The sequence below is a fragment of the Aethina tumida genome, chromosome 1, assembly GCF_024364675.1.
Source record: "Aethina tumida isolate Nest 87 chromosome 1, icAetTumi1.1, whole genome shotgun sequence".
Lineage (NCBI taxonomy): Eukaryota > Metazoa > Arthropoda > Insecta > Coleoptera > Nitidulidae > Aethina > Aethina tumida.
In genome coordinates this window covers 6,375,719-6,389,876 of record NC_065435.1, presented here as the reverse complement: position 1 = coordinate 6,389,876, position 14,158 = coordinate 6,375,719, and the positions used below count along the sequence as shown (strand labels likewise).

At 27.4% G+C, this 14,158-nt stretch overlaps 2 protein-coding genes across 3 annotated transcripts in view; one reads left to right on the top strand and one right to left on the bottom strand.

Annotated features, from left to right (window-relative positions):
- Positions 1–14,158, bottom strand: part of LOC109608352 (uncharacterized) — a 345,665-nt gene that overhangs the window by 121,387 nt on the left and 210,120 nt on the right. The gene's annotated exons all lie outside the window — the stretch shown is intronic.
- LOC109608351 (lachesin) overlaps positions 1–14,158 on the top strand; it is a 246,395-nt gene that overhangs the window by 101,356 nt on the left and 130,881 nt on the right. For both annotated transcript variants that reach the window (XM_020024773.2, XM_020024772.2), the window contains exon 2: positions 5,146–5,252. In XM_020024773.2, the coding sequence (XP_019880332.1) occupies positions 5,146–5,252 (107 nt within the window). The remainder of the gene's footprint in view (positions 1–5,145; positions 5,253–14,158) is intronic.

Below are 14,158 nucleotides of genomic sequence, written 5' to 3'. Positions count from 1 at the left end.
ATGTGAACTTTTAAACAAAATCCCCTCCGACACAGACTCAGAAGACATGTACGTCTCCCTTGTCTTCTCTCGGGTCCGTCGTCATTTTAATATTGTTTGAAACCATTTAATGTTGGCGAACAATTAAACGAACGGGACCCGGCGACGTATTCGTTCATCTACATCAGCTCAATTTAACACCGTGTTCATGGTCTTTCAGAACGTAAACGTATAGCAACTACTTGTCGGAAATTTATGGCTGGGATTTTCAGAAAATGGTTTTTGCGATTTTCTACAGTCCCATTTCATTCACTTTGAATTTTGCCATTTAATCATTCTAATTTAATTTATAACTTCAATAGTTTTCGCCTACCTAAAGAAGCCAGCCACAGTTTCTGAACATAATTCTATTTTAACATTCCCAGTTACAAAGGGGGCAATCCTCTATAAAACTACCGTTCGTGCGAAATATGCGACCTACCGGAATTTACCGACACATGTGTTTTACGTTAATTGCATAAATTATTAATTTATTTATTTAACGTATTACTATTTTCATTAAAATTAATAAACGTCCGTTTTAATCTAATACCTACGTTAAAAATGTAACATTCAAATTAATAATTATGGATATTTATGTGACATTATTTATATTTTATTTAAAATTGGAACTTTACATGAAACATAGAAACAAACAAAAACAAATTTTTGAATCTTTAACCTTTTTTTATATGTTTGTTCATTTAATTGTCATGAAATGTTTGTAGTAATTGCTTTACATGGAAAATAATGACAATGAATTTATAAATATTCACTTTTAGTCACTTTATTATTCTTTGTTTTGTCCTGATAAATTATCATTAATGTACATGATTATTTAAGTAAAGGAATAAAATGTATATAAAGTATATTAAGATAAAGATTCATAAATTCATCTTTCATCCATATAAATAATGGTTAATCATTCATTTATTGATTATTTAAAAGGAACAATCAAATGTATATAAAGTATATAAAACTAAAGATTCAGAAATTGCTTTTATTTTTATTTTCGATGTAAATCAACTGTAAGACGAGCATTATTGGTGGTTAATCAGGATAAACAAAGAATATATAAAAAGGATAAAAGTAAATATTTATAAATCCATTTTTCACTCTTTTTAGTTTCCATGTAAAGCAATTGCTATTCAAACAGTTCATGATTATTTATCGGAAGGAATAAAATGTCTATATAAAAGAAAAGATTCATAAAACAGCTTTTCTGTGTTTAAGAATCGACTAATTAAACCTTTAATGATTATTATTTGTTAGAAGGTACAAAATATACATAAAGTGTATAAAAATAAAGATTCCTGAAACGATTCATGATTATTTATGTGAGAGAATAAAATGTATTTAAAGTGAATAAATATAAAGATTCATAAATTCATCTTTCATCCATATAAAGTAATTGTTAATCATACATTTGATGTTTGCCTAAAAGAAGGAATCAAATGTATATAAAGTATATAAAAATAAAGTTTCATATATTGGCTTTTCGTTCCTTTTATTTTCCATATAAAGCAATTATTAATCGAAAATTAATGATGATTTATCAGGACAAACAAAGAATCTATAAAATGAATAAAAGTGAAAATATTTAAATTCATATTTCATTATTTTTCATGTAAAGCAATTGCTAATTAAACATTTAATGATTATTTGTTGGAATGAACAAAATATATATAAAACGTATAAAAATAAAGATTCATAAGATGGTTTCTTTCAATCAACTTTTTACTTGTTGTAACGAGAACGATTAAACGTTGAATTATCACCGACATGCAAATAAAACCCAACGGAAAAACGAGTTTCGTTTACTTTGTTTAGGAATCTAAGATTTAACTAATTAAGTTCCTGGCTTGATAAATGAAAACGAATAAAAGCTGAACTGATGTCCAAGATCCTCGTTATAAAAAGTTAATCAAATTAAAACTGAATTCAGGTCATACACTGTCGACGTGGATTTTTTTAATCAAGTTAACAAAATTAAACATGTAAATAGGAATATTTTATTTGCATATTTTAAAATGTATATGCTCTAAGGTTTAATTTTTTGCATTTCATTTTCTATAAACCTCCAAATGCAGACCGTCATTCACGTGATTAAACATGTTGTCAGTTAATGCTGATGGATAATTCCGACTTTAATTGAAGAGATTTTGCAACGATCATGCTAAAATTGGTCGAGGTAAACAATCTGTTTTCATTCGTACCTTTAATGTGGGCCATTTACACAGTTTTAATTATGATAAATATTTGAAGGGCTGGTTAAAACCGGCGGAGCTTTAAATGTTCAATAGTTCAAATAGAAATTTGTCATTATATTAATGTTCGTAAACGTTGCTTACCTCAAACAATATTTGTCCTCGTTCGTATCAAAATCATTAATTATCTACCTCCATATCGCTGCTGCTTTATTACTATTTTATGCCATCGATAATTTACAAGCACAATAGTGTTTATAGATTATGTGCGTTTTATTGTTTGCCACCCCATAATCAAATCGCTGGTGGTGTCAATTTAACGACTCCAGACTTTCTTTGTTGGCAACAGAACAATTATTATTAAAGATTGTATCACCTGTTCCAACAGGTAGAAAGTCAGCGTGCGCTTAACCCCACCGAAACAGATACGAAATTCGGCTAATGAATATCGCCACCCCCGGCCGAACTTCCGCCGAAACTTTTGCATGCGTATTTATAAGCGACGAACTTCTAAGCGCTGCACTGTTCCTTGTTTCTTTTACTTTCGCTCCCCCAACCCTAATATTATTTGGGGGGGGGAATGGACGATGTAACTGATGGAAACTGACCCTTCTGCCTCTCAATTGGCAAATATAGTAGTTATATTTTAACCGAGACGAGACTTTGGTATCGAATTATCCTTTACACAATTCGTGATATTGGATAAACTTCGAGGAATTTATTGAATTGGACGTCGATTTTGGAAAAATGACGTCGAAACTGGCTCAAACGTATATAATTTCAAATTGTAATACGGTTGTGTGATCAAATGGCGTTATTAATTGTGATTTTAATTACAATTTGTGTTTTGGTATATATAAGGGTTTTTTTTCCATTTATTTTTAATCGACGGGGTTACCAATAATATAATGTAAAATGCACACGTTCCAATTTAATTATTATTTCATAGAATTCCGCCAAACATTGAATCAATGTGTGAAGCAATTATTCAATGTATTTGCTAATATTATTTAAATATTTGGTGTATTAAATATTAGTATTGTTTTGATGTATTTGCAAATATAACATTATGGTATTACGTGTTGTTGTTTATTAAATCACAATACTTAATCATATATAAATATAACATATAATATATAAATATATATTACACAAATTCAATTAATTTAAATTTATAATAGAAAAAGTGTGTATCAAAATTATTACTAAAATTATATTAATATTATTATTTATAAATAATTACATATTTATAATATAATTTTATACATATAATATATAATATAATATTTATACATATTATTTTAAAAATATCAAGTATTTTAAATCATACTATTTTTGTTTATATAGAAATAAATACTCAAATTATTAATTTAAAAAATGTCCACATAAATAGTATTTGTTATAAATTGAAGTAAACTTACAATTTTGTAAAATGGCTCTGTTATATGAGACATGAAAAGCCTGTGTCAAAATTTTAATTAATGTCAATCCATTGAATAAATTGAAATATTTATTTTTCAAGTTTAAAAAGTATCCACATAAATAATATTTATTATTATTATTAGTGTAATATTTTGTTATGAATTGAGAAAAACTTAAAATTTGGTAAAATAACACTACTTTGAGGTAGGAAAAACCTGTGTTAAAATTATATTTAATGTAAATCCATTGAAGAAATTGAAATATTTAAATTACTAGTTTAAAAGGTGTCCACATAAATAATATTTACTATTATATTAGTGTAATTTTTATTGTGAATTGAGTAAAACATAAAATTTGATAAAATAACACTGTTTTATGAAATAGGAAAAACCTGTGTCAAAATTGTATTTAATGTCAATGCACTGAATAAATTAAAATATTTAAATTACTAATTTACAATGTGGCCACATAAATAATATTTACTATTATTATTAGAGAAATGTTTTGTTGTAAATTGAGAAATACGTAAAATTTGATAAAATGGTATTGTTTTATGAGACAGGAAAAACCTGTGTCAAAATTATTGTTTAATGTCAATCCACTGAACAAACTGAAATATTTAAATTACAAGTTTAAAAAGTGTACACATAAATAATATTTACTATTATATTAGAGTAATTTGTTGTTAGTAAAATTATACTATTTTATGAGACAGGGAAGACCTGTATGAAAATTATATTTAATGTCTACTCATTGAATAAACTGAAATATTTAAATTACTAGTTTAAAAGGTGTCAACATAAATAACATTTACTATTATTATTAGTGGAATTTCTTGTTGTGAATTGAAAAATACTTAAAATTTGATAAAATGACACTTTTATAAGACAGGAAAAACCTGTGTCAAAATTATATTTAATGTCAATTTATTGAATAAATTGAAATATTTAAATTACTAGTTTAAAAAGTGTTCACATAAATAATATTTACTATTATTTTAGTGAAATTTGTTGTTATGGATTGAGAAAAACTTAAAATAATAAAAAAAATTAATAGTAAAATGATACTATTTTATGAGACTGGTAAGACCTGTATAAAAATTATATTTAATGTTAATCCATTGAATAAACTGAAATATATAAATAATATTTACTGCTACTATTAGTTTAATTTTTGTTGTGGATTGAAAAAAGTTCTTAGGCTGATCATTGACATTAATACAATGAAGCGTGTTATTTTAAAACACAATTCAAAATTCTTTCATTTTTTTAATCATTATGTGTATTGTATAATATTATAGATACCACAGTAATAATATTCGTTAATTCCCTCCCAGTAATAATAGTTTTCTTTACTGTTGAATAATTCGTGGTGACGATCAGAAAGAAAACTAATATCAATCAATTGAGATAAATCGTGTATATTTCAGTAATATACCATCCATATATTTTTAATGCTTAAAAATATTCTAGATATTGATATATTTTTTCCTTTTCAGCAATGACAGATGATCCAAGGTTCGCGGAACCAATTCCAAACGTGACCGTGGCCCTCGGAAGGGATGCTAGCTTGCCATGTGTCGTTGACAATCTAGGAACGTACAAGGTGAGTTGTCTTTTTTAACGTCCTGCTTATTAAATCTTTCCAACAAAAACAAAAACAATCCATAAACATGTTAAACAGATTCAAATGCTTCTGTTGAAAGTTTTTGCGCAATCAGAATAATGACATTCCAGATGTTGTCTGGGTAAATACGTAATAAAAGTGTTTTGTTATTTGGCTGTAAATCAAAGGGAATTAGAAAAAAATGTAAATTGGAATTAAGAGGGAATTTTAATGTATTGAAAATAGGCCTAATAATCGATGGGGTTTAAAACGGGCGGACAGATAACATGTTCCGCTGAACGGTTATATTTTTCAATAAATTATCCCTGATGGATGATTACTTGTTAAATAAATTAATATTAATAAGATGGTTTTGGTGAAAAAATTATTTACAGGCAGGCACAGTGTAATTATACGAAATAAATTATTGTTGTCAACGTTTACAATTAATTGAATATTTAATGTTAATTAGACTTAATTATATAGTAGCCAAGCCAAATAGTTGGATTCCGGCAAACCGAAACATTATCTGGTTATCGATTTGAAATTTTTATAGGACATAAAGCTAACAAAAGTGATACTAAGTTTACGTGCAACATCTGAAATTTTCAGCGTAACACAGGGTGCCCTAAATTGGTTGATCTTGACTATCAATAAGAAAGATAATTTAAATAAACATTTTTTCTAATGTTTCTCTTGTAGAAAATACACTTAAATTTCAAAATTTGTTTTTTCTTATATTTCCGAAACCTTTGGTCCAATTGTGTTTAAATTTGGTTTGTATTAAATAAATATTATTAGTATATTAATATTAAAATATCTGCTATAGAAACACCCGTAACAGCCAAAATCAAGAATTTTGAGAGACATATTGTACACACAAAATATTCTTTGCTCAATTTGGAAGAAAAAAGGTCCCCTTAATTAATATTGATTATCGCAGTCATTTTTGAGTTATTTCAGATTTAATTTTCTTCAAATATTAAAACTAAAATATCTTAAAAAAGGCTGTGTTAAGCAAAATTAAGCCAAATGTCACCTTTCGTATAGATGTTAGAAACGGGTAGAGATATCAAATGTGAATCAAAAACGTTCAAAATTAAAATATCTGCAACAGAAACACTCGTAACAGCCAATATCAACAATTTTGAGACACACATTGTACACACAAAAAAGCTTTTCGTATTCTTTGCTCAATTTGGAATAAAAAATGTCCTCTTAATTAATTTTGATTATCACTGTCGTTTTTGAGTTATTTCAGATTGAATTTTCTTCAAATATTAAAACTAAAATATCTTAAAAAAGGCTGTGTTAAGCAAAATTAAGCCAAATGTCACCTTTCGTATAGATGTCAGAAACGGGTAGAGATATCAAATGTGAATCAAAAACGTTCAAAATTAAAATATCTGCAACAGAAACACTCGTAACAGCCAATATCAACAATTTTGAGACACACATTGTACACACAAAAAAGCTTTTCGTATTCTTTGCTCAATTTGGAATAAAAAATGTCCTCTTAATTAATTTTGATTATCACTGTCGTTTTTGAGTTATTTCAGATTGAATTTTCTTCAAATATTAAAACTAAAATATCTTAAAAAAGGCTGTGTTAAGCAAAATTAAGCCAAATGTCACCTTTCGTATAGATGTCAGAAACGGGTAGAGATATCAAATGTGAATCAAAAACGTTCAAAATTAAAATATCTGCAACAGAAACACTCGTAACAGCCAATATCAACAATTTTGAGACACACATTGTACACACAAAAAAGCTTTTCGTATTCTTTGCTCAATTTGGAATAAAAAATGTCCTCTTAATTAATTTTGATTATCACTGTCGTTTTTGAGTTATTTCAGATTGAATTTTCTTCAAATATTAAAACTAAAATATCTTAAAAAAGGCTGTGTTAAGCAAAATTAAGCCAAATGTCACCTTTCGTATAGATGTCAGAAACGGGTAGAGATATCAAATGTGAATCAAAAACGTTCAAAATTAAAATATCTGCAACAGAAACACTCGTAACAGCCAATATCAACAATTTTGAGACACACATTGTACACACAAAAAAGCTTTTCGTATTCTTTGCTCAATTTGGAATAAAAAATGTCCTCTTAATTAATTTTGATTATCACTGTCGTTTTTGAGTTATTTCAGATTGAATTTTCTTCAAATATTAAAACTAAAATATCTTAAAAAAGGCTGTGTTAAGCAAAATTAAGCCAAATGTCACCTTTCGTATAGATGTCAGAAACGGGTAGAGATATCAAATGTGAATCAAAAACGTTCAAAATTAAAATATCTGCAACAGAAACACTCGTAACAGCCAATATCAACAATTTTGAGACACACATTGTACACACAAAAAAGCTTTTCGTATTCTTTGCTCAATTTGGAATAAAAAATGTCCTCTTAATTAATTTTGATTATCACTGTCGTTTTTGAGTTATTTCAGATTGAATTTTCTTCAAATATTAAAACTAAAATATCTTAAAAAAGGCTGTGTTAAGCAAAATTAAGCCAAATGTCACCTTTCGTATAGATGTCAGAAACGGGTAGAGATATCAAATGTGAATCAAAAACGTTCAAAATTAAAATATCTGCAACAGAAACACTCGTAACAGCCAATATCAACAATTTTGAGACACACATTGTACACACAAAAAAGCTTTTCGTATTCTTTGCTCAATTTGGAATAAAAAATGTCCTCTTAATTAATTTTGATTATCACTGTCGTTTTTGAGTTATTTCAGATTGAATTTTCTTCAAATATTAAAACTAAAATATCTTAAAAAAGGCTGTGTTAAGCAAAATTAAGCCAAATGTCACCTTTCGTATAGATGTCAGAAACGGGTAGAGATATCAAATGTGAATCAAAAACGTTCAAAATTAAAATATCTGCAACAGAAACACTCGTAACAGCCAATATCAACAATTTTGAGACACACATTGTACACACAAAAAAGCTTTTCGTATTCTTTGCTCAATTTGGAATAAAAAATGTCCTCTTAATTAATTTTGATTATCACTGTCGTTTTTGAGTTATTTCAGATTGAATTTTCTTCAAATATTAAAACTAAAATATCTTAAAAAAGGCTGTGTTAAGCAAAATTAAGCCAAATGTCACCTTTCGTATAGATGTCAGAAACGGGTAGAGATATCAAATGTGAATCAAAAACGTTCAAAATTAAAATATCTGCAACAGAAACACTCGTAACAGCCAATATCAACAATTTTGAGACACACATTGTACACACAAAAAAGCTTTTCGTATTCTTTGCTCAATTTGGAATAAAAAATGTCCTCTTAATTAATTTTGATTATCACTGTCGTTTTTGAGTTATTTCAGATTGAATTTTCTTCAAATATTAAAACTAAAATATCTTAAAAAAGGCTGTGTTAAGCAAAATTAAGCCAAATGTCACCTTTCGTATAGATGTCAGAAACGGGTAGAGATATCAAATGTGAATCAAAAACGTTCAAAATTAAAATATCTGCAACAGAAACACTCGTAACAGCCAATATCAACAATTTTGAGACACACATTGTACACACAAAAAAGCTTTTCGTATTCTTTGCTCAATTTGGAATAAAAAATGTCCTCTTAATTAATTTTGATTATCACTGTCGTTTTTGAGTTATTTCAGATTGAATTTTCTTCAAATATTAAAACTAAAATATCTTAAAAAAGGCTGTGTTAAGCAAAATTAAGCCAAATGTCACCTTTCGTATAGATGTCAGAAACGGGTAGAGATATCAAATGTGAATCAAAAACGTTCAAAATTAAAATATCTGCAACAGAAACACTCGTAACAGCCAATATCAACAATTTTGAGACACACATTGTACACACAAAAAAGCTTTTCGTATTCTTTGCTCAATTTGGAATAAAAAATGTCCTCTTAATTAATTTTGATTATCACTGTCGTTTTTGAGTTATTTCAGATTGAATTTTCTTCAAATATTAAAACTAAAATATCTTAAAAAAGGCTGTGTTAAGCAAAATTAAGCCAAATGTCACCTTTCGTATAGATGTCAGAAACGGGTAGAGATATCAAATGTGAATCAAAAACGTTCAAAATTAAAATATCTGCAACAGAAACACTCGTAACAGCCAATATCAACAATTTTGAGACACACATTGTACACACAAAAAAGCTTTTCGTATTCTTTGCTCAATTTGGAATAAAAAATGTCCTCTTAATTAATTTTGATTATCACTGTCGTTTTTGAGTTATTTCAGATTGAATTTTCTTCAAATATTAAAACTAAAATATCTTAAAAAAGGCTGTGTTAAGCAAAATTAAGCCAAATGTCACCTTTCGTATAGATGTCAGAAACGGGTAGAGATATCAAATGTGAATCAAAAACGTTCAAAATTAAAATATCTGCAACAGAAACACTCGTAACAGCCAATATCAACAATTTTGAGACACACATTGTACACACAAAAAAGCTTTTCGTATTCTTTGCTCAATTTGGAATAAAAAATGTCCTCTTAATTAATTTTGATTATCACTGTCGTTTTTGAGTTATTTCAGATTGAATTTTCTTCAAATATTAAAACTAAAATATCTTAAAAAAGGCTGTGTTAAGCAAAATTAAGCCAAATGTCACCTTTCGTATAGATTTCAGAAACGGGTAGAGATATCAAATGTGAATCAACAACGTTCAAAATTAAAATATCTGCTACAGAAACACTCGTAACAGCCAAAATCAACAATTTTGAGACACACATTGTACATAAAAAAAAGCTTTTCTTATTCTTTGCTCAATTTGGAAGAAAAAAGGTCCTCTTAATTAATTTTGATTATCACTGTCCTTTTTGAGTTATTTCAGATTTAATTTTCTTCAAATATTAAAATTGAAATATCTTAAAAAAGGCTGTGTTAAGTAAAATTAAGCCAAATGTCACCTTTCGTATAGATGTCAGAAACGAGTAGAGATATCAAATGTGAATCAAAAACGTTCAAAATTAAAATATCTGCAACAGAAACACTTGTAACAGCCAAAATCAACAATTTTGAGACACACATTGTACATAAAAGAAAGCTTTTCTTATTCTTTTCTCAATTTGGAAGAAAAAAGGTCCTCTTAATTAATTTTGATTATCTCAGTCGTTTTTGAGTTATTTCAGATATAATTTTTTTCAAATATTAAAATTAAATATCTTAAAAAAGGCTGTGTTAAACAAAACTAAGCCAAATGTCACCTTTTGTATAGATGTTAGAAACGGGTAGAGATATCAAATGTGAATCAACAACGTTCAAAATTAAAATATCTGCTACAGAAACACTCGTAACAGCCAAAATCAACAATTTTGAGACACACATTGTACATAAAAGAAAGCTTTTCTTATTCTTTTCTCAATTTGGAAGAAAAAAGGTCCTCTTAATTAATTTTGATTATCACTGTCGTTTTTGAGTTATTTCAGATTGAATTTTCTTCAAATATTAAAACTAAAATATCTTAAAAAAGGCTGTGTTAAACAAAACTAAGCCAAATGTCACCTTTCGTATAGATGTCAGAAACGGGTAGAGATATCAAATGTGAATCAAAAACGTTCAAAATTAAAATATCTGCAACAGAAACACTCGTAACAGCCAATATCAACAATTTTGAGACACACATTGTACACACAAAAAAGCTTTTCGTATTCTTTGCTCAATTTGGAATAAAAAATGTCCTCTTAATTAATTTTGATTATCACTGTCGTTTTTGAGTTATTTCAGATTGAATTTTCTTCAAATATTAAAACTAAAATATCTTAAAAAAGGCTGTGTTAAGCAAAATTAAGCCAAATGTCACCTTTCGTATAGATGTCAGAAACGGGTAGAGATATCAAATGTGAATCAAAAACGTTCAAAATTAAAATATCTGCAACAGAAACACTCGTAACAGCCAATATCAACAATTTTGAGACACACATTGTACACACAAAAAAGCTTTTCGTATTCTTTGCTCAATTTGGAATAAAAAATGTCCTCTTAATTAATTTTGATTATCACTGTCGTTTTTGAGTTATTTCAGATTGAATTTTCTTCAAATATTAAAACTAAAATATCTTAAAAAAGGCTGTGTTAAGCAAAATTAAGCCAAATGTCACCTTTCGTATAGATGTCAGAAACGGGTAGAGATATCAAATGTGAATCAAAAACGTTCAAAATTAAAATATCTGCAACAGAAACACTCGTAACAGCCAATATCAACAATTTTGAGACACACATTGTACACACAAAAAAGCTTTTCGTATTCTTTGCTCAATTTGGAATAAAAAATGTCCTCTTAATTAATTTTGATTATCACTGTCGTTTTTGAGTTATTTCAGATTGAATTTTCTTCAAATATTAAAACTAAAATATCTTAAAAAAGGCTGTGTTAAGCAAAATTAAGCCAAATGTCACCTTTCGTATAGATTTCAGAAACGGGTAGAGATATCAAATGTGAATCAACAACGTTCAAAATTAAAATATCTGCTACAGAAACACTCGTAACAGCCAAAATCAACAATTTTGAGACACACATTGTACATAAAAGAAAGCTTTTCTTATTCTTTTCTCAATTTGGAAGAAAAAAGGTCCTCTTAATTAATTTTGATTATCTCAGTCGTTTTTGAGTTATTTCAGATATAATTTTTTTCAAATATTAAAATTAAATATCTTAAAAAAGGCTGTGTTAAACAAAACTAAGCCAAATGTCACCTTTTGTATAGATGTTAGAAACGGGTAGAGATATCAAATGTGAATCAACAACGTTCAAAATTAAAATATCTGCTACAGAAACACTCGTAACAGCCAAAATCAACAATTTTGAGACACACATTGTACATAAAAGAAAGCTTTTCTTATTCTTTTCTCAATTTGGAAGAAAAAAGGTCCTCTTAATTAATTTTGATTATCTCAGTCGTTTTTGAGTTATTTCAGATATAATTTTTTTCAAATATTAAAATTAAATATCTTAAAAAAGGCTGTGTTAAACAAAACTAAGCCAAATGTCACCTTTTGTATAGATATCAGAAACGGGTAGAGATATCAAATGTGAATCAACAACGTTCAAAATTAAAAGACACACATTGTACACAGAAAAATAATCCACTTCACGCTTTTAAATAAATATTAATTTGTAAATCATGATCCATGTTTCATTTACGAACATGTATCTAAACATGCCACCGTACCGGCAGAATTATTCAGTTATCCTAAAAGCATATCACACATGCAGTAACACGATACCATAAATATGTAATTACATTCATAATTAATTGTTCGCAGCGAAAGGAGAACGTTGATTTGATGTTTTCACGACACTAATTCACAAGACGTTTAGTGTCGGAAAAACGTTCCCGACGAGAGAAGAATGTGCAAACCTTTTTACACAATTTAATTTTCTTCGGCAATTAGCCGGCTTTTTTTTCTGCGGAACAAAACTATTTAAAACTTGTGTGTAAGCCATATTTTTCTATAATACGGGTAAACTACTCAATTATATCGTCGGTTGGGTGCTAAACAGCTGGAACGAAATTTCCAAGATGACTGTATGTGGAACATAAAAGTCATTTGTTGAAAGAAAGAAATGGAAACTAATAAATGCGGAAATAGAAAATATCGTTCGCATCTGGCTTTAAAACTTAACAGGTATAGTTCCGTTGCTAGTATTAAAGTTTAATTTTAATTTCGAAAATTTACTTTCGCGAGGTGTAACGGGAACAAAACCAACAAAACATGGAATAGCTACTATTGCATATTGTTGTTCTCTTAATAAAAATAATATTCATGACTTATAATACCGATCCTAATGCATTCCTATTTTGAACTTTTAAAAGGAAACTTTATAAGAACGTACGTACCAATGTTTGTTATTTCCCGTCTTGCTTTTAGATTGGATATTAATTGTACTATAAAATATTAAAGTTGTGCTAAACACAATTTTTAACATTGAACAATTTTGTCCTGGGGAATTTCGATATTGCCTCAAAGCTATTTTAATCCATAGGTACGTTTTACTATTGAGATTGAAGTTATCAATTTGTCGAAAATTGTACTACGACAACAAATACAATTTTATATCTGAAAAGTTTTCTTAAACGGCGTCTTTGCAATACATTATAGTTATTTTCTGCTTTAAAGCTTATTTGATCTTATTGATTTGCAATTTATAATTTTCAAAATGAAAAGTATATTTAAAGATTAACTTTAAGATAACGTAACATTCTTTAAATTAATTTATTCAACAAAATGACCATTATAATAATTTATTTTTTTTGCCAACGAGAATAAAACTTTGGATTTTTGTCCTTTTCTTTAGAATGAAATCGTTTATTGTGATATTTATTATTGGCGCCCAACGAAATATGTTTACGAAACTTAATTTAAAAAGATTTCATTTAAAAAAACCTGCTTATCTTAACATCACACACACAATATTTTAAATTATTTTCCTAAATTTTTAAGCGCCGATAAAACATTTTTTACCTAACGTTTTCTTAATATTTCGGTGATATATATTCACAATTATTTACTATTTTTTGGTTGTTATTTATAAATTTTATTCAATTACTTCAACAAATTAATGTTAAACTAATTATGTAACGAATAAAATGAGTATAACAAATATAAGTTGACATTTATTATTTATTTATTGGCGCCCAACATAATAATTTTTACAAATATATAATGAAAAAAATTATTTAATAAAAATATCTGTTAGCAGAACAACCAAAGATCATTGTTTTTATTTTAAACTAATAATACAAAAATTTAAGAAATGTTTTAGAGAATAACGTAATTATTTGCTAATTTTTACATATAATTGATAAATTTTATTTAATTACACATCATAGCTATTGTTTTTACTTTTATATTGATAGTATAAAAATTCAATATAATAAATAAAATGAGTGTTTGACCTC